This window comes from Oenanthe melanoleuca, chromosome 3 (assembly GCF_029582105.1).
Source record: "Oenanthe melanoleuca isolate GR-GAL-2019-014 chromosome 3, OMel1.0, whole genome shotgun sequence".
Classification (NCBI taxonomy): Eukaryota; Metazoa; Chordata; class Aves; order Passeriformes; family Muscicapidae; genus Oenanthe; species Oenanthe melanoleuca.
The window spans coordinates 90,157,635-90,177,381 of record NC_079336.1 but is presented as its reverse complement, the minus strand read 5'-3'; the positions used below and the strand labels follow the sequence as shown (position 1 = coordinate 90,177,381).

Genomic DNA, 19,747 nt, shown 5'->3' with positions numbered 1-19,747 from the left:
GTGTTTCCCCAGTATGGCTTTGAGTGACAGAGAAATTTTGCACAAATGCTTTTTTATTCTTGAAATCTGTGCCTTAAAAATCTTAAATCTCTATCTTGCTTAATTTATTTCCAAATAAAAGTGGAAATGTCAAGCAAATAATTTATGTGTAGAAATAACAAAATATGGTTTGGATAGTTTGAAGTGGAATAAAATGTACAGCACATACCTAATCTAAAGTTTAGGTGGAGGAAAGGAAATTTCCCGTGTCTTTTGAAGATATTTTCTGTTCTTCTGAAACTAGATGGTGTGTGTGAAAGACATTTATTTTGCCAGTGTGTTTGTGAGCTAATTTTAAGATCAGATTTTCAGGTTTGGATTTTCAGTCTTATTTTTTAATTTAAATCCAAGTATTTAAATTCTACGTACATAATATTGTCAGTAAAAATGACAAACTTTGTGTTATAATGCAGTATAATTCTCAATCATGTGATACTGTCAGTTTTCATTTAAAATCAACTTTTTCAAAACTTATTTCTAAATGAACTTAATCAGATTAACTTCATTTAGTCACATCTGTTCGTGATTGTTTTCCCCTTTTACTAGCCATACAAATCATGAAATTAAGCAAATTATATACCATTATCAGCTGCAAAGAACCAGTTTGGTTTATACCTTTTAATTCCCTGCAGGAGATTAAGGCTTGTTTTTTTGTTAATATGTAAAGTGCAGTAACTTAAATGGATTTCCCCTCAGTTATTGCCAAAAGGATTAACTAGTTTATTATTGTTTTCGCTATTGTAAATTGGTTTTAAAACATTACATTTTATGGTGTTTCATTGATGGCAATGCTTGTCATGCTACTGAGAAACATTTTCCAAATAAAACTGCTATATAGGAGTAATTGTTATGCAGCTATAAAGCAAAAGAAATAATAATCCTGTCAGACTATGTATAGATGGTAACATCTGATTTTTATCTTCTCTGCTCCTCCCTCTTTTTGGGGGGATCTGGGGACCCTGCCCTCACACAGGTGATGATGAGCAGAGTGATTGGTTTCATGAAAACGAATCAGGTGGAGCTTGTGGAATCACGGGAGTTATTCCATGGTGGGAACAAGAAGATTCCACAGAACTGGAGAGAGAATTGCCTGACCCAGTCTTTGAAAGTATCTTAACTGGTACTTTCCCTCTTATGTCCCGCTCAGGGAGGAGAGGTAAGTAGCAATCAAGCAAATGCAAGCTGTAGAATCACTTGGGTGCAGTAGAAAGATATTTGTGGATTATATGAAATATGTAAAATGTGGACAAGATCTTGGAGTTACCCATTTATTTCCTTTTTTCCTGTTTAATTTTTAAGATATCATTAGAGAGAAATAACTCAAAGTTAATTATTAGAAAAGTCAGAAGGTGGAAAGTGGCTCATTTTAATATCTTGCTCTTTTTATTTGTCTCAATGTTTGCATTGAGAATTTTTGAACATTATTTAAAATGAAACTTGATGTTTCATTTTGTTCCTGGCTTCTGCTGTGATGTATAGAATTCTGTAGAAGTTCATTAATTTAAAGGCTGGGAAGACTAATGTGACCATCTACTTTGCTTTATGGTCAGGCCATGTTGTTTGTGTAGAAGAGGAAAGGATTCCTCTAGAGCATGGATTGCTTTGGAGGACTTGGTGTCTGCAGATTGGCCAGATTTAATGATTCCTAGCAATAAGAAAGTTGTAAGTGATGCAGAAATCACTTTTCTTCTGTAGTTCAGTATGTTCTGCTCATGCTGCCAACTGTGCATAGATCCAGGCTGGCAGTAAGAAAGCTGCAGAAGTTTAAATTTTCGTGACAGTTTGTTCTTTCACTTACTTTTCACATTCTGTGCTCTGTGTTTCCACCAGTGGAATGTTTGCCAATAAGATGGTTTTGTTAAACAGAGTTCATAGTGATAGATTGGTGTGTAGTGGTGAATTTTATTGGTTCTATGGTAGAGAAAATATTCTTAAATAAACTTGTACTTTTTTGTAGGTTTCCAGAGTAGATGCAGTCATCTTCATGGAATGCCAGCAAGAAACATAAAAAAGGCTTCAGGAAACCAGAATGCACTGGTAGGTGCTTTTATTTTTGTAGGCTCCTGTGCACTGTTCTGAGAGATTCCTTTAAAAGAATATTCCTCTTACTCTTGTTTCCTGATGTTATGGATGGGTAATGGATCTAGAAGACTTGGTGCCACTGCTCCCTGAGTGTGTATTTGGTCTTTTTAAGTATTCTGACATCCCACTCCAGAGGAAAGAGTCTGATACAGCTCGTTTTAAGCTAAGCAAAGGGAAAAGTTTTCAGTACAGGGGTGTGTGTGTGTGTGAGTATAAGCTACCATTGTCAGTATATATTTTATGTCTATGTGAAAACATGTTTCATTTTTATGATGAAAGTCAAATAAATTTCTTATCTGATAATTAAAAAATTCCAGGATGCATTGTGGTACAATTCAGGTAAGTTTTTTATCCCAAAAATCTGCTTTGAATAATGTCCCTGTTCTCTTTGGTTTGGTTTACACCTGTGTGGTCAGGCAAAAAGGGTATATAAAAAAACAAAACAAAAAAAAAAAACCAAAAAACAAAAAACCAAAAACCAAAAAACAAAAAAAAAAAACAAAAAAAAAAAACAAACCAAAAAAAAAACCAAAAAAAACCAAACAAACAAACAAAAAAACCAAAAAAAAACCCAAAAAAACCCAAACAAACAAACAAAAAAAAAGGCAGGTTTTCCATTCACCTGCCATAGAGATCACGCATTTCTTTGGACTGAGTCTGTTCTGAGGCTGGAACTACAAATGGGATGTTTGGGATTTTTTTAATACTTACAGCCCTAGGAGCCATGTTTATGAGTGGAGGAAAAAAAAATCACTTGTATTTCCGTTTCTTTGCAATCTAATACTTAGATTTTCCCACAGCTTTTGTCTACAATAAGTTTCTAATACGTTTTTCGGAATATTTCTTTGGAGAAGGGCATGATGAGAAGAGAAACTTGACTTTTAAATGCTAAAATGTATTAACAGTCCAGTCTATTCCTTTTGTGTAAGAAAAAATGTTTGGAAGAGAATGTGGGAGATCCTTTATCAGGTGTAATAAAAGTAGGCCAGGACAATAAATATGCAACACAGACATTCTTAATTATTTGACAGCATTAAATGTTTTCAGATTTAAGTTGCCTAAACAGCATAAGTTGCTTCTGAGAAATGTAAGAGTTATTATATGTGGAGAGGATAGAAAGATACTGCTAGAAGTTTGACTCATTTTGAAGAGGCAAGGTTTTTGTAATTGAGGTTCCTGTCCAATAATTGCCATTTGGAGCTGAATAAGATGCTTTAAAACCTTGGCCTGTGATCTCTGCTGTTAGTGGTCATGAATTAGATGAATGCTATCTAGTTCTTGGTTTCCTATCTACCTATTTTTATTTTTGGTTCAGTGCTTGCTTGAGCATATCTGGGATTTGTAGCCCATTTTCTAGGCTTATTGCAATTTCACTCTGGTATTTTATAGGAGCTATTATAACTGATAGGTTAGCTTCATGGTACTGATGATACATGGCTTAACTACCCTAAAACCTGTCTTTTCCTCTAAATTGTAAAAAGGTGATTAAATTTCAATTGATGAAGATATACTGTGAATACATATATATATATAATAAAAAATCCTAATGTTTATTTTCTGCTACGCTTTCTGGATTGTCCTTAGGAGCCTATTTTGTCTTCCAGTCATGATATCCTGTATATAATGATGGTATTGTAGTTCCCTTTATAACAAAAATCCAGGCCAATCTACTAAAGACTGATAGTTCAGTTACCTCCACTTATTAAATGTATCATTTGCATGATGTTGTGGAAGAAGGTTGGCATGTGAATGTAGCTTCTGAGTCACTATGTTTAGGCAGGAGTCACAAATAGAAGGGATGTGCTGTTAGCTCTGCAGATGCAGTTTTCTGACCTCCTTAATGACTATTTATGTTTGTGGACACATCTGCTGCATCTGTCTTTGCAAACATGGCTATATAAACCAGAGCTCATGTGCTTCCTTTTGTCAGTGATTGCTTCTGAAAGAAAATCTTCTTTAGATACTTCAATCCAATGACAAAAAAAAAGTCATTTAATACCTGTGACATCTGATAACACAGAACAAGAAGTAATTACTGCTATTAGATGGTAACAGTGAAGAAGAGCAAGAATGCTTTTAGAAAGATTAATATCCTGAGGAAAGAACACTGCAGACTCAAATTATTGAACAGAATTGTGGTGAATGAATTCTTTTTTTAACAGAAAGGAGTCTGATGTCTGTATCACTGCTTTTACAGACCTGAAAGGGAGACAACATTAAAAAATAGAAGAGATACAATGTGTGTCTTTTAGGTAGTGTATCTTGTGTTCAGTCTAAGGATGTGTAATTTGTATCTAGGGAATGTGAGCATACAGTTGGCCTTTTGCATACAGTCTAGGCTTGAGCTGTTTTGAAAAGCTTGATTGAAGGTTTACAGTTACAGCAGCCAGCAAAGCCTGGGTGACAGCTCAGGTTTGGGGAAGGCAGAATGAAGAACTATGATAGTACCTTGATATACCCTCATCCTCTCAGAGACTATTTAATGCCCAATGTTTGAGTATTTTCTTGTCAGAGAAATGCATACCAAGGAAACTGCTTGCTCACATCATGTTCACAGCACAGTGGGAGCTGAGGCTCAGAGGAAGAATGATGCTCTTTATGGACCAGGTAGTAAACTTGAATTTGAGGTAGCCACAGCTGGCACTTAGATTCTCTCCAGAAGCTCTTCCTGTTGTTCATGGATGAGTTGCTTAATTGAGCAGACTCATGGGTCTTTCTTTTATCAGGTGTATTGCCTTTGAGTCAAAACACTTTTAATAAACACGCAACACTGGACAAGAAAGAGAGAAGTAAAAACCTAGTCTGCACATACTCTGAAAATCCTTACCTAATCCAATGTACAGGTTGAATGAATGATCATACAGCAAATGACAACTGAAAAGGCTGAGCAAGAAAATGAAAAAAAGAAAATATTTAATACAACTGGCTTGTAGGCTTTCAATTGTCTAGTTCATTTCAGATAGGCACGTTTTTAATGGAATCTATAATTAAGTAGTTTGTCACATATATATTTTGGGTTGCAACTATAATGGTGGCTTTTCATGTCTTCCTTGATTTGTTTTGTGACAGCATCAACTGTAACTATATTTGAAAAGAAATAGAAAAGCATGTGGTTTCTCTAATACCGTGCCAAGTTGATAATAGTAGCTTTGTAGTTAAAATTAGGAAAATTATAAATTTGCTTTCAAATTTAATGCAGTCGTTTATTAAGATTTTTATTACGTGAAATCTTACTGTGCTTGAGTTGAATTGGTTGAATTCTGAAGTTATATATGACCTGATCAAGTAGTCTCAAGCCTCACATTGCTTTATGTTAGGCAAAGGCAAAAGTCCTACAATTTAGAAGTAGTGTTTGATGAATGAAACACTGATTTCTTGGAAGGAATGCTTTTTTCTTTCTTTGTCTTTTCTTTCTTTGTGTGTTTATATACTTGGCACTTATCTAGTGACATGTAGTTTATATGCATGTCACTTTGCTAGTACTGTATCTGTGTTCTTTCTAGCAAATTGCATGTGAAGCTTTGGTGTTTCATAGAATAAAATCTGAAAGTGTTGGAACACATTCTAAAAATCTTAGATGCGTTGGAAGTGTGAGGGTTTTTTTTATTTCTATGATGCAGAATACTGAATTACCTCTTCACCTAAAATGATTAAGCTTGTCATTTTGTCATTTTATCTCAAATGGATTCCTGGACAGAGCATAAAACCCTTATTAAAGGAAGTAAGAGTTAATTATAGATAGTGAAAACATAACATGACTATTTTCTCATTTTCTTCACAATGTTTTGCCCAACTTAGTAATTGGATGAAAATTTTGACTTTCATTCACAACTCCTCCATACAAATAAGTGAAAATACGTCTCAGAAGTTTTGAAAATGAGTGCTGTTGTTTTAGCTATTCCTTGTGTGATTCTAGGCACTGTTTCTTCTCTGAGACAGAGAGAAACATTGCAGGGTTTTGTTTGAGAACTCTTTTGTGTCATCCCTTCATGCCTGTACTCCCTGTTTGGTCTGGAAGCTGGTGAGTGATTTCACTGAGCTGAAGTGCAAAAAACATTACCAATGAAAAAGATGCTTTCTTTTGACTCTGCCAGTTTTTCCATCCATCACCTTGTGTCATGGGGGTTGGTTGCATTATATTAAATACACTTGTATTAAGTCTTGCACTTCTAGATTGATTTATATTTTTGCACAGCTGTATTACTGAGCTTGACTATATACAGTTGTAATTATTTAAAATGTGTTTAAAGGATGAAAGCTACATTTCCAGGACCTGTTATCTCAAAGCGTCTTGGTATTTCTGTCAAATCCTATGACTTTTTTCAAAAGTTCAATGATAAAAGCTTTTTTCAAAAAATTTTTGACAGATTCACAGTCTATTGACATTAGGAGAAAAGATGCACTGAGCACTCATGCTGTTTTAAACAGCTTTTAAAATGTAAAATCAAATCAAACAATTCTGGTTTAAGTTCTTTCTAACTGAAGAAACAGATGTTTTCAGGAGCTATTTTCTTGTCAAAATATTTTGGAAATAAAATGAAATGTTCCTGGGTAGGAAACCTGCTATAGATCCAAGGAATACTTCCTTAAATAATAATTTGGGCACTGTTTATACAATGTTGGTCAGAAGCCTCTTTGTGGATACTCTGCCACATTTGGAAGAACACTGCTTCTCAAGTTAAAGTGTATTTGGTGATGTGGAGAATTTGTTTACATTGGGTGAATGGTATACAGTCAGATAAAACAGTATCTGATGCAGGAAAGAATTTATCTGTGGTGTATTAATTATTTTCTTCAGTTGATGATTTTCTGTCATTTGGAGCAATAGTCTATATCAAATTCTGTGGAAATGTGTTGGTATTAGATTATAACAAAACTAAACTCTTGTTGGATTTCACACTTGGATTGATTCATGATGAGGAATATTACCCTCTGTCTGAGGGTAACACTTCGAAACCTTACACTGCTAAAACTGTAAATGAATTTATCTTTAAACGAATAGGAGAGTAGGAATGTTTTCATTTTGTAATGGTTTTATTACGATTTCCTGTCCTCAAAAATACTCTCAGTTACTGAAAGCATTTCTCTTTTTCATTTCTTTTGTTTGTAATTGCTTTAAATGGATATCTACTTATGCAAAATGTAGTGCATGTTGTACTCTTTTAATCCTCTCTCTAACTCAATAACTTAGCAATAAAACTGCCTTAAGGAGTCGGTGTTTTCCTGCACCTATGTGCTTCCTGCAGATAAATTTTTTTAGGCAGAAAAATTCAGGTTGTTAGAAGAGGAGATGCTGCTATGATATCAATGTAAGCCCCACCTTTCATTCTTCCAATGTTCAGTAACTATTGGCAAAAATGCTAGAGTTTCCTGAGGAATGAGTTGTGGCACACTTCTAGACTTTAAAACTTAGTGACATTGAAATAGCTTTATTTATGAGAAGACAGTAGTTTCATATCTAGCAGAAGGTGTCCCTTCCCATGGCAGGAGGGTTGAACTATAGATGATCTTTAAGGTCCCTTCTAACCCAAACCTATGAACCAAAAGGGGGAAAAAAGCTTCAGTCAAATTTCAAAACCTCATTATAAACAATGTAAGTTTCAAAATGAAATGTAAATATTGTGGATGATGTTGCGGTATCTGTGAAATTTTTTAATTCATGTATCTATACATTTTTGGAGGAACTGCTCACTCCTTTTACACCTTTTAATCCTCACTGTGTTTTCTGCATAGCAAGAGCTTCTCTTTTCCACAAGTTAATTTTCCAGTGCATTTTTGCTAAAGCTTTCACTTACACCACTGCAAGCCTAATATAACTTGCATCTGCCATGGGAAGCACCTGATGGAGGACTAAAGCTGCTTAGTGACTTTCATAATAGCTTAGCATACCTGCTCATTGAAAGGATCCTCATTACACCTGTATCATTTTTCATGGTAGGTCAATTCTCAAAGTGGTTCTCATCACTAATAGCAGCAGCAGTGGTATCCATATGTAAGGCACAGTTGCTTTGTGTTTTGATTGTTCAAGGCAGCAATTGCTGCAATTAATAGGTTGGTTTGTCAGTGTTGATGTCATTGTTATGAAGGGTTGTGATTTCTACCTATCAATTAGGAGATTTATGGTTAAATGAAGTCTGCCTCACAAACTGTTTGCTTCAAGTGACAGTGATTTTTGTGTCACCTGAAATTGTCTAATGAAAATCCTCAATTATGTGGTGTCATCAAATCAGAAAAGAAACACAAATAATAACATATCATTTGTCTCTCTTGAAGCTGTGATTCATTAGCCAGGAAAGAGTTACTGGTGAAGGTGAGCCACATGTGTTTTTTGTTTGTCTGTACCACTCCTTGTAAATTAGAGTGTAGAGTTTTGAATTGTGTCCTACCTTAATTCTTACAAAATCTATGACTATCAAGAAAAAAAAAATAGTTTAGATGCATCAACCAGTAATAGCTTGAGGAGATAACAATTGTACCTTATCAACAAAAAGTAAATATCTTTTAGGTGTATCCACTAAAAAAGATACTCTGTGTCACAAAGCTCACAATTGGAGTAGTTGACCTGCAGTGACAATCAAAACATACCCTTTAACTATCAAAGATTAACTTCTGTCTAGTGAAGTGAAGGTGGTGACTTAGTCTCTTCTTGGACTCTCAAATGTAGTGTCAAAACCAGCATCCCACTTCAGCAAAATAGTTGCCCTCCAGCACTAGTCTCAGAAATGCCAAATGTGCTTCTTAGTTTTTTAGATGCATTCTGTGGTTTATTTGTGGTGACAAGTGCTATGAACTGTTAGGCTAAGCAGTATTTCTTGTAATTCACCTCAGCCCAACCACTCCAATGATTGTCATCTACAATTTCACTTAAGTTGATTTTTAAGGAGGACAAGTAGCATTATGATATCCCTTTCATTCTTCAGTTAATGTCTGTCTTGAAAACACATTTAATACAGTTTTACAGTAGTCTTTACAGATAATATGATTTTTAAAATCTCTGACCTCAAAACAACTTTCTGGTGTGTAGCTGCATGAAGTATTTCTTCCTTAGATATTTGGAGTTTGCTTATTTTGACTTCCTAAGTGCCTATGGGTTCTTTGATGTTTTATGTTTTAGTGCAATTCTAATGGAAAAAATAAATCCTTTAAATGCGATTGCACTTAGTATTTTTTCTGCAAGAATTTCACTCAGTTTTATCTCTTTTAGAAACTTCTTAATGCCTCAAGAGCAGCATTTTGAATAATTAATGGTAGGACAGCATCTTGTAGGAGTTGGATTTCCTTTTATTGAGTTTGATGAGGAGTTGATCCTTTAATGCTGAGAATAGATAGCAAAACACATGTAATAGGCAAGGAACACTTGCACAGATACTATGGTTTACCTGATAAGCAACATCTCATTTATGCTGAAATAACTTCATAAACATCAAGCAAATCATTAAAATCACACCAGTGATTTTAGCTAACACATTGTTTAACATTTTTTAACCAAAAGCAAGTACAAGGTCAACTACAGCTCCTGAACACTTGGAAGTTTCTTGCTAATTCAATGCAAAGTAACTCATTCACATGAATAGGTTTTTCCATCAAGGCTGCTGATAGGTGGAACAACTTGAAAATAGTCCCATATCTTTTTTATGTTGCTTTTCATATGGTGGTCGTCTGTAATGAATATAGCCACTTTAGATGTCTAAAGATAAGCAGAGTATTTCCATTAGATATCTAGATTAAGCCTATTAAGTGACCTTCTAGATTTGTTCTAAGATAAGCAGTTTATATTCAGGTGCATTCATTTGTTCTGAGATAAGCAGTTTATATTCAGGTACACTCATTTGTTTTGTTCACTGATTCTGTTAGAATTAGTTTATGTAATACATATTCCAAAAATCTTGTGTGAAGTGATGGATAGCATTAGCATCTTATTCTTTTAATTATTACTATAAGGCAATGATGAGGAATTAGAATATTTAAATCTTGTTTGATTTTTAACAAAACCAAAAATACAAATCCAGTTTAAAATGGTGGGGGGAAGAGGGAGAGGGGTAATATGTTCAGTTTGAGCTCTCATGGCTTGTACCCATAGTAAGAAGTACTGCAAAAATAGTCAATTAAACTGCCTCTGTAGTATTCTCTCCAGCAATGGCAGTGCATATAGTAAATTATTTCAAAATGCAGGGCAGAAAATAAAGTAGCAAAAATACATGATGTATTGTGTTGAAGTTGGACCAAGAAAATTACTCAGCTTCTTTTCAGATGTGAGAGATATACCGGAGTGGAGAGGTCCTTCTTTGCCGTTCTCTTTGGTTGCTTTAATTTCAGTTAGATGTAAAGACTATGTAAAGTGTTCTCTAACGTGTTAAACACAACCAGAAAGGAATGGAGCAAACCACAGTTGCTGCACCTACCTTACTTCTGACTCAGCTGGAAAAGTGACATGCTCGCTACTGTTTGGTTTCTTGAAATAAGAAAATCAAATGTGCATGTTGAGAGTGTAGTTTTGAGAAGGTAAAAATTACTCAAAACTCCTCAGGGGTTGCCTCTTCCGGCAGTTGCCACATGGTATTTACGGCAGGCAAGCACATAACCAAATGCACAACCTTTTCTTTACAGAAATGTAGGCTTCATTTATGTTTCTGCAACATGTTTAATTTGAAGATCTATTGAATTTGAACACTTTATAAAACATGTTTGTCCAGCGTGAGAGACAGCAATGCTAACTTTAAATAAAATGGTGGCAAGCAGTTCTAGAATGGAAAGGTCATCCCCCAAAGATAATCAATTCTTTAAAAAAGGTGTGAGTTGTAAGGTGAGTCACAGAGAAACTCAAGGCTCCTCAGTCTCGTGGGTTTTTGATGATGTGGGAAAGCCCTACATAAAACATTGGTATGATGTCTTCAAAAGTGTTTGTGTATTTAAACCATTTGTCCAGTTGCTGATTTACACAGAGTATCTAGGAATAGAGGACGCGAAAAGGTTTATTAACATTAGCTACTTAACAGTAGCTGGAGTGGTTCAAGAGTGTATTAGTTCTTGCTTGTTAATTACTGTCCCTTCAGCTGCAATGTAGCAGGTGCTTTTTTTAGCTTCTATTTGAAGTGAAGTGTAAGTGCTTGTAACTGATAAGTGAACTCTTCCAGTCCAACAGTTTTGAAAAAAGCTCAAAATCCATTCCATTCAGCCCCTTGCAATTAGACTCAGCACACTTTTCTACTTGCTCCTGGTCTGATTTTTTTCTGTGGATTGTTATTCCTTTTCTCACTACTAACTTTGGATAAGTGATTTGACAGGCGGTTTTAAACACCTGCATTCACAAGTAGGAGACTAACATTTTCATTCTGTTATTTCTCAGCTTTGACTTAGCATTCCTGCAGATTATGGTTTTAAAGGTCAGGGAAGAAACTTCTCTGTTCAGAGAATTGAAAGTTGTTTATTTAGGGAGTCATCTTTCCTTACTGTTAGCTGATGGGCAAACTCTGTTGCAACTGTCTTGCTTTAGATGTATATTTCTTTAAACACTGATGTAGTTCACTTTAAAGTGCTTTTTAGAGAAAATGTATCCGATTTTCCCTTACCCTGACGCATTTGCTTTGGACAAGGCTTCTAAAAGCCTTATTTTACAGAGACCTAAACAGATACATCCAATGTGTTCACAGTAGGTTGCATTTGTATTCCTTGTATAATATGGTCAAACTGGAGAAAACCCATTTTCCTGTTTTCTGTCACACCCTTTTGCTATGGAAAAGAAAGCATTGTACATGTGGCAATTGAGATTTTGTTGCCATACTGCAACTCTTGTTTATGTTTTTTAAAAATCTGGAATTGTTGGTGTAGGTCTAAGGCAGTTTAAGACTATTTGCAGTACCTAAAAGAACTCTAAGAACATTGCCTCTTAAAAGTTATCCTAAGCTCACTTTTCTATGCAGCAAAATATAGCATTTAAGCAAAGCATAGGCAACGTCTGCATAAAAAAGAGGAGGGGGAGGGTTTGCATGAATAGAAGCTACCATTTCAGTGTTAAGTTGGGCATAAGTATTACAAAATATATTGTTATGCCTTGTTCAGGAGAACATTTAACTGATTGAAAGTAAGTATTAGATATTATGTGACTATCAAGTATAAAAACTCTGAAGGTTTTATTTAAGTTTTCTTCATACACAAAGCAGTATCATTATAAAATTAATTCCCATATAATAGTGATGCAGGTGCATATTTTCTTTAGTATTTAATGTGGAGTATTTTTGGTTTCAGGAAAACAGCTTCATTTATATAGATGTTTTACTGAATCTTATATTAAATATTGCTAGAATGTGGAAAATATTTTTAAAATATTTGGGGGTTGATGGATTGGTACTCTTCAAAGGGAAACAAAACACTAAATATTTCTAATCCTGCATTATTTACCGCATGGGTGGTTAAATGCTACTTTAAGCCCCATAAAATTAAAAGGGAGAAATCTGCCAACTGTAGCAGGAATTGGATTTAGGAAGAGTGGTACAGAGCCAAAATATTGCTACAGAATTAAATGTCAAAAATCTTCTTTAATAGTAGATATATAGTTCACAGTGTCTGGTTATGATTAATACATTTAATCTAAATCACTGAAAGTTGCTCTCTCCTTTTCCATAAAATACAATAGGACACAAATCAGTTTTACTGTAGGTGGATAACAATTGGAAAATAATGCATCTTCCCGCCCAATAAATTGTCAGTTATACCTTTTAACTAAAATCGATTCATCTTTCCAAAATTTATTACAATTTCTAATAATAAATCTTTTCAAATGTTTATTCATTTGCTTTTTGATACATTTGTGCCACTTTTGCTATGGTCTAATGTTTTTTCTTTTGATTCATTGTAAATTAGAAAATCTATTTTGAGTCAATTTTCTAGTTAAGAAGTTAAAATCTATAACCCAGCCATTTTTTCATAGTCTCCTTTGCACATTTTAATACCCTTGAACTTAGATCCAATCCAGTAAATTCTGATCAGAAGGTGATTAAAAGACTTTTCACTGCAACTTCTTGACTGAGGGCCAGATTCGTAAAATAAGTACTTATGAGAGTGTTAGCTGGGTTTTTTTTCCTGCACATCTTCCTGAGTCAAAGAGGAGGATTGAAACAATTATAGCAGATGAACAGATACATAGGTTTTGGTCAAAGATTTTTAATATGGGCAATCAGAATTGCCCTTGTGAATGAGAACCCAAAGGGAGTGTAATAGAAGCCTCCTTTTGTTGTCCCTTTATCATAGCTATACAATGGCAGTAGTGGTGATTACTAAAGCATAATCTGTTCCCCATCATTTGGGGTGTCTGTAATTATCTAATGCTAACCTCTACAGGTGTGGTGACCTGCCATGTAATGTTCTTAAGAGAACACTTTTTTAAAGAAGAAAATATTTTAAAATAAATTTCTCTAATGATTGATATTCTAATCTGCGTCATGAAATTGTGTTCACTGTTCAGCAGTTTCCTGCTCTGTATATAATAAAATGTGTCAGAGGGGGCTACTCTTATTTTTTAAAAATCTTCCAATAAGCCTGTTAAATCACCCAATAGCCTCCCAGTATTTTCTGTTATGATCCAATTAAAAATGTGATCTTAATCAGATTTCTGACAAAAGTTATGTATGAGAAGATTAATCTAGTATGTAGCCATCTCAAATTTCTTAAAGGCACAAATATTTTTTGTTTATAATAGAAATGTGAACATTGGCAGAATAGAGGAAGGAGACTGGGAAATGTTTGAAACATAACTATAAGAAAATTAATCTTAATTTGAACTTGATCTGCAGTATCACTTTTTGGCAAATTTGTGTAGCTGTAAGCATCTTGGGCTTTAAAGTGATTGATTTCAAAGTTAAAAAAATCATTTGTGTGGATGGATTGAAATTCATTAATTTTCCTAATTACACAGTGAAGAAAACAGATGTTTTCTTAGGCAAAGATCAGGCTTTAATTACAGGTCTTACCTATTTATCTAAAAATAGTGTTAATATGTTAATGTCTCTCTCTCAAAGTTAATTTCTTATTTTTATATGGAAATATTATTTTTTTGCACATTTTGAGCCTCACTCTAATTATGAATAAATACAAATCTAATACTCAGAGTACTTATTGAGGGATACAAATGTCTTCAAGAGTAAATTGGGTGAAAAATGCCTCTTTAAATTGTCAAAATCAGAACCTCCCAGTGCTACTCTATTTCTAATTGTAATAATGTGTTACAAAAGGAGTCAAAAACATTTGCAGCAAAGCTGAGTTTCCAGCAGTGATATAAATCTGTGTGACCTCCCCTTAGGACTTCTTATCCTGAAGTATGTAGTGGGTAGGACTACAGCTTACAAGAGAAAGGCAGAGAAAGCTGCCATAGAATTAGAGACACAACTTAACAGAGGGTTTGTGCATGCTTGTTTTGTGCTTTAACCAATCACTATAAATGTTGTCTGTTTTAATTGCTTTAAATATGTACTTGTCACTGCCTTGGGGAAGTGGGAATCACTTAACTAGTGCTAATAATTGGCATGATCCAGAAAGATGTGGTCTTTGAAAGGAGCATTTGCAGCTGAAGAGTAAAAGAATTATTCTTTTTTGCCACATTTCTCTGTGGTTGGAAGAAACACATGAGCTAGCAAGCATCAGTAAGTGTAATTGATATAATAAATATTTAATGGTGTAAACTGATGCAAGGCTGTAAATGAACTTTGATGTGTAATAATTGTCAAATTAGAATCATGATCATTTTAACTTTGTGTAAACTCTTTCAAACTTCAAAACATAATTTTCTCAGAACTCCATTCATACTGTCATTTCTCAGGGCTTATAGTTGCCAGGATACTTTAGTTATTTCAGAAAGTATGTATGTTGCATGGAAGAGAATTCTCACATCTTTTCAGAAGAAATGTGGTTACTTCCAAATTAGAGCAGTGAGCACAGCTTCTGAAAAAAAAGAAATAAAAGTATTGAGATGTGTGTAAAGCAACACAAAATAACAAAACATAAGCAGAGTCAGTAATAACCTATTAGTAGCAAACTTAAGCGGTTGTCCAGATGTTCCATGACAATCTTCTCTTCCTTTTTGATGTTATGGGGTGGGGAAAGGTACTTTCTAAAAAGCAGTCTGCTTGGGTGTTCTTTCAAGGTTTTGGTCTAGGAGAATTTCTGGGTTTTTTTCTATTCTTTTTCTGTGGAAGAAGATTTGTACCTCATTTGCTTATTTCAGGGGAGTTACTACTGTTGTTTGGTATGATCAGAGCTCTTCAGCAGTCTTAGAAGGCAGCAGGCCCAAAATCTGTCATGAGCATGGAAAACTTCATTATTACTACCTGCATCTTAGCAGTCTTCTAATTCTAGGATCATAGATGTGAAACTGCTGTATTTTGGTGGATTGTATCTATAGTCTGCTAGTTTACCATGTAGTGATGAGGGAGTAGAAAATATTTTCTGAGAGCTTTCAATAAAATTATCCAAATTGTGTTACTGTGTGGTTTTTCTGTTCAAAAACTTTGGATTTCTTTCAGATATGTTTCTTCTACAGTTTTTCTATTAATTTAATTAGTAATTTAGTAAAGCAAAGAAACTTAATCTCAAAATAATTGAAATGGGAAAATAGCAATGTGGAGAATGTGCTTGAATGAATAGCCACAAATAGTATTTGTGGTAGCAAACTGTTTTGATGGGATACTGAATGTGGTTACACCAATGGCTTTTTAAGTTTAGCCCTTGTTGCCATGGAGATCAACTGTGCAAGTATTATTCTTGAAAGGAGATTAATTCTTGCCTCCTGTGCATAGAAGTGTTTAGGGAGCAGGTGAATGTTTAGACACTCTTGCTTTGGAAGGTAAATAATATCCTTGAGGTATTGTACACTGTAGCTTTCAAAGTGTGTTACCAAGTGCAACTATTTCTTTCGCCTTCGGAAGAAAACAAACAGGCTCTTGTGTCTACCTTAACCTAAAGGGAGACAGAAAAGTGCCTGGAGATTCGGGTACATCTGGTGTCCCCTTTATTCTTGCTGTCTTGCTGGAGGAGCTGGAAGTGGCCAGCCGTGCTGTCAGCCTCCGCATAGCCCAGAGGTCTCGAATGGCCTTGACTCTCGCAAAATAGATTATTGCAGTAGGGTGACAGAGCTGGTCGGCCGTTAAGAGAGCTAATCAAAGCAGACACAAACCCAAGTATACTACTGCTTATTAGAAACTCTGCTGGCATCAGACTAATTAAATGTAAACACCTAAAGCGTTCATTTATTTCATTATCAAAATTATCAAACTGGTGAAGTGCCCACAGCTGGGGAGAGGTGGGACTTCTTGACCTCACTTAACCTCTCTAGTATAACTAAGAGGATTTGTCTTGGCAGCCCCCTCTCCAAGGGGAGATCATCAAAACCATTAATGATCTATCCTTTGGCAAAATGCCTGGCACAAATTCTCTCAGAGCAGACTTTTTAAAGCTTTGTATGCTTTCCTTAGCACACATCTTCTAACTGAGTATTCTGAGGAAGCTGATGGTACTTTGTCCAGGTTTGTGCCTCAATCTTATTAAAAGTCTTTATGGCTCTATGCTTTTTAGAGGTCAGTCTTCTTGGTCCATGTGTCCAGTGTTGTTTAGTATGATCTAGATGTTGTGTGGCCTAGAAAACTGGTATTGCTTGTTTGAGTAGCAGCACCTATACTTCAGAACTTGTTTGACGAGCAATTTGGAGAAGGCTGGCTAACCCCAAGCGCTCTTGAGTTCTCTCACAAAAGTAATAGCCCAAACCAGCAATCCTCATCAATAAACCCAAAACAGGAATCCTCATCAGTTCTCTCAGTTCCAGTTATTCCTGCTCAAGGATCTCCTGATGTTTGGCAGGGTCTCACCTACTGTGCAGTGGTGGCTAATCTGAAATGTGTCAAGAGGTGAGATAAGGAGGGGTTTTTGGCAGGCATTGCCATGAGTTTTTTGTCATGTGCAGCAGGATGGTAGGTCATGAAACGTTGGGACTGGGGAGAACTTCTTTGAGATTTTCCCATGTTTTGTCACATGTTTTCTTTATAATTTGTTAAGCCTCTTTCAGGTGGAGCAAGTTGACCTAAGAACTATGGTTTATACTAATCCTTGGCATGTTATGTTTGTGTTTCTTTGTCTTCCAAGAGATGTTTTGGCTAGGTGTTGATAATTTGTGTGCTCTCCTGGCTATAGATGCCTCTGAATTCCTTATGTAATTTTGTTTCTCATGGGAAGCACTGGCTTGTTTTTGTGGGTTGGAGTGTTTACTGTGTTAAATTTCACATGGCAGACTTTGAACATACATTTTCAAGAGGTTGAAGATTGAATTGAATGCCATGTTTGCTTGTTGGCAGTATACAAAATGCAGTTAGCAAATACAACTGTTCTTGACCATCTCAAAGAACTTTTCTTTCTTAAGAATTTTTTTCTGCTGCCTTTTGGCAAAATTTTGTAGCTAGAGGAACTTTTGCTCCCCCTTCTCTTTTATACCTAACTTAGTATTTTTTCTCTTCTTGGTGATACCCACAGTTGCTTTTCCATAGCTATTCAAACCTGCATACAATATCTTAACTGAACTGCAATGTATGATGTGAATTGTTCCATGCACCATGTGTGAGTTGGCTGAATTTGTGCTGATGACTCCCAAAACACAGCTTCAAGTTACTGATGTCTGTGTGGATGTGGAGGGAGTGAAGTCCCTCCCACTATAAGCAAATAGTAGATTCAGGATCACTTGATGAATCTGAACAGCCACAAGTCTATGACCTGATGACATGCATCCCAGGGTGGTGGAACTGACTGATATTGTTATCAAGCCACACTCCATCATATTTGAAAAGTCATGGCTGTCAGGCAAAATGCCAGTGACTGGGAAAAGGGAAGCATAGCTCATTTTTAGAAAGGGGAGAAAGGAGGATCTTGGGAGCTGGAGGGTCTCACTCTTGCATCTCCTCTGTTTATCAGTTGTCTTCTTCTGGAATCTGCTTTCAGCTTTTGCCTCCCATTCCCAAATACTCTTTTCACAGAAGCAGCAGGGACTCCTGGTTCCATTTTGGTGCACACAGAATTTATTTTGTCCATCATAGAGCCAACTAGTACCAAATGTGACTGTCACAGGCCACTCCCTGACTACCACCTACACTCTATTAATAGACACTGTTAACTAGATTCATAGAAGCGAAACTTAATATTTTTTCATTCAGTCAAAGCCTAGTATTGTCTAATAGTCAGGTATCTCTGAGTGATTAAAGCTGATAAAATCTAGCAGAGACTTGGGTGAGTTTACATTTTGTAAATCTAGATTTTTCATGTATCTGTCTTAATAGCTAATAACACCCTCCCTTCTGTTTGATAGGAATGCAAGAAGAAAATACATAGCAAGTTGAAATGAATGTGTATTAGGGTATGATTATAAACATGGAATCATGTAACTTCTTTTATTAATTTTAACTATTTCTCTTAATTTCTGTTAATATACTATAGGACTTAGTACTGTTTTCGTGGATAACAACAAACTCTACTGAAGTTCTTGATGAAATGTATCTGCTTTTAAGCTTTGATTTGTGGCAGTTTGTGAATTTACTAAAAAAGGATTAAAGTAGCATCTTGGAAAAAAAAATTGTGATACCAGAATACTGTCAGAAGAACCTTGAAATTGAATTACAGCTTTAATATTCAAACTGGGGCATGTATTGTTATTTGTAGTATATGTAAAATGACTTTTATAGATGAAATTTAAAATCGGTGGCGCAGAATAGGGTTTATAGTGCATGGTCTTTAAAAAGAACAAGGAAGGATCTTTGATGTAGAGCATGTAGCAGAAAGATGCATATTTATTAAATAAAGGAATTTTAAAATGAGAGTATGGTAGAAGAAAAGGTTGTTCTTGCTGATGTGTTAGTTAGTTAGTTAGTTAGTATTCATTGCCAAAAATAAATGCAAAGTGTTTCTCTGTTCTTAAGTATTTATTAAATAAGTATTATGTAAATTTACTAAAAAAAATAAAATTGGAAAAGGTTTATTTTGTAAAGCAATAAGAGCCTTTTCAAATCTTAATGCCTGAGACTCTCATTTTTAGGAGTCTGGTTCTTTGTGCTGTGCTGTCGGTATCACCTGCATTTCTAGCAAGTTGCCTTCTTGCCATCCTTGGCTTTCTGTCTGAATTGACAGACTTGGCCAGTTAGGCTTCTCTCTATCTGACTTAGATGTGTGAATTCCAGATACCTCACAGGAAATCTGTGTAGTGTTCTTTAGGACTCAAGGGACACAGGCATGAGTAGAAGCAAGTGTTGGGAGAGGCACTGCATGAAGTGGCAGCTCACTGGCTCCATCATGCTCTGTCTCGTTCCTATCCTGTAACCCACTGCATGCACTGATCACCCCAGACCATTAAGCTTCATATATTTAATGAGAATGCTAAGAGTTCTGTGTTCTCCAAATATAAGCTAAAAATGTCTCATGTAATTGTCTTATTTAAGGCAAAAAATATACCAGAACTTCCCTTCTCTCTTGCATCAGTCCTGCCTGGGACTGCCACTTAGTGTCACTGCAAGGTCAGGTCTGGAAGAGGATACAGGGAAAACCACCTGCTGTATTGTTATATGTATTGTTTCCTGGTCTCTAATTTCACAGAAATGTTTCATGT

At 35.4% G+C, this 19,747-nt stretch overlaps 1 protein-coding gene across 2 annotated transcripts in view; it reads left to right on the top strand.

Moving 5' to 3' along the window:
- Window positions 1-19,747, top strand: part of GPATCH2 (G-patch domain containing 2) — a 117,714-nt gene that overhangs the window by 21,165 nt on the left and 76,802 nt on the right. For both annotated transcript variants that reach the window (XR_008840111.1, XM_056487630.1), the window contains exons 4-5: window positions 1,013-1,195; window positions 1,997-2,076. Coding sequence is in view for 1 of the 2 variants with exons in the window: in XM_056487630.1 (XP_056343605.1) it covers window positions 1,013-1,195; window positions 1,997-2,076 (263 nt within the window). In the remaining variant the exon portion in view is untranslated. The remainder of the gene's footprint in view (window positions 1-1,012; window positions 1,196-1,996; window positions 2,077-19,747) is intronic.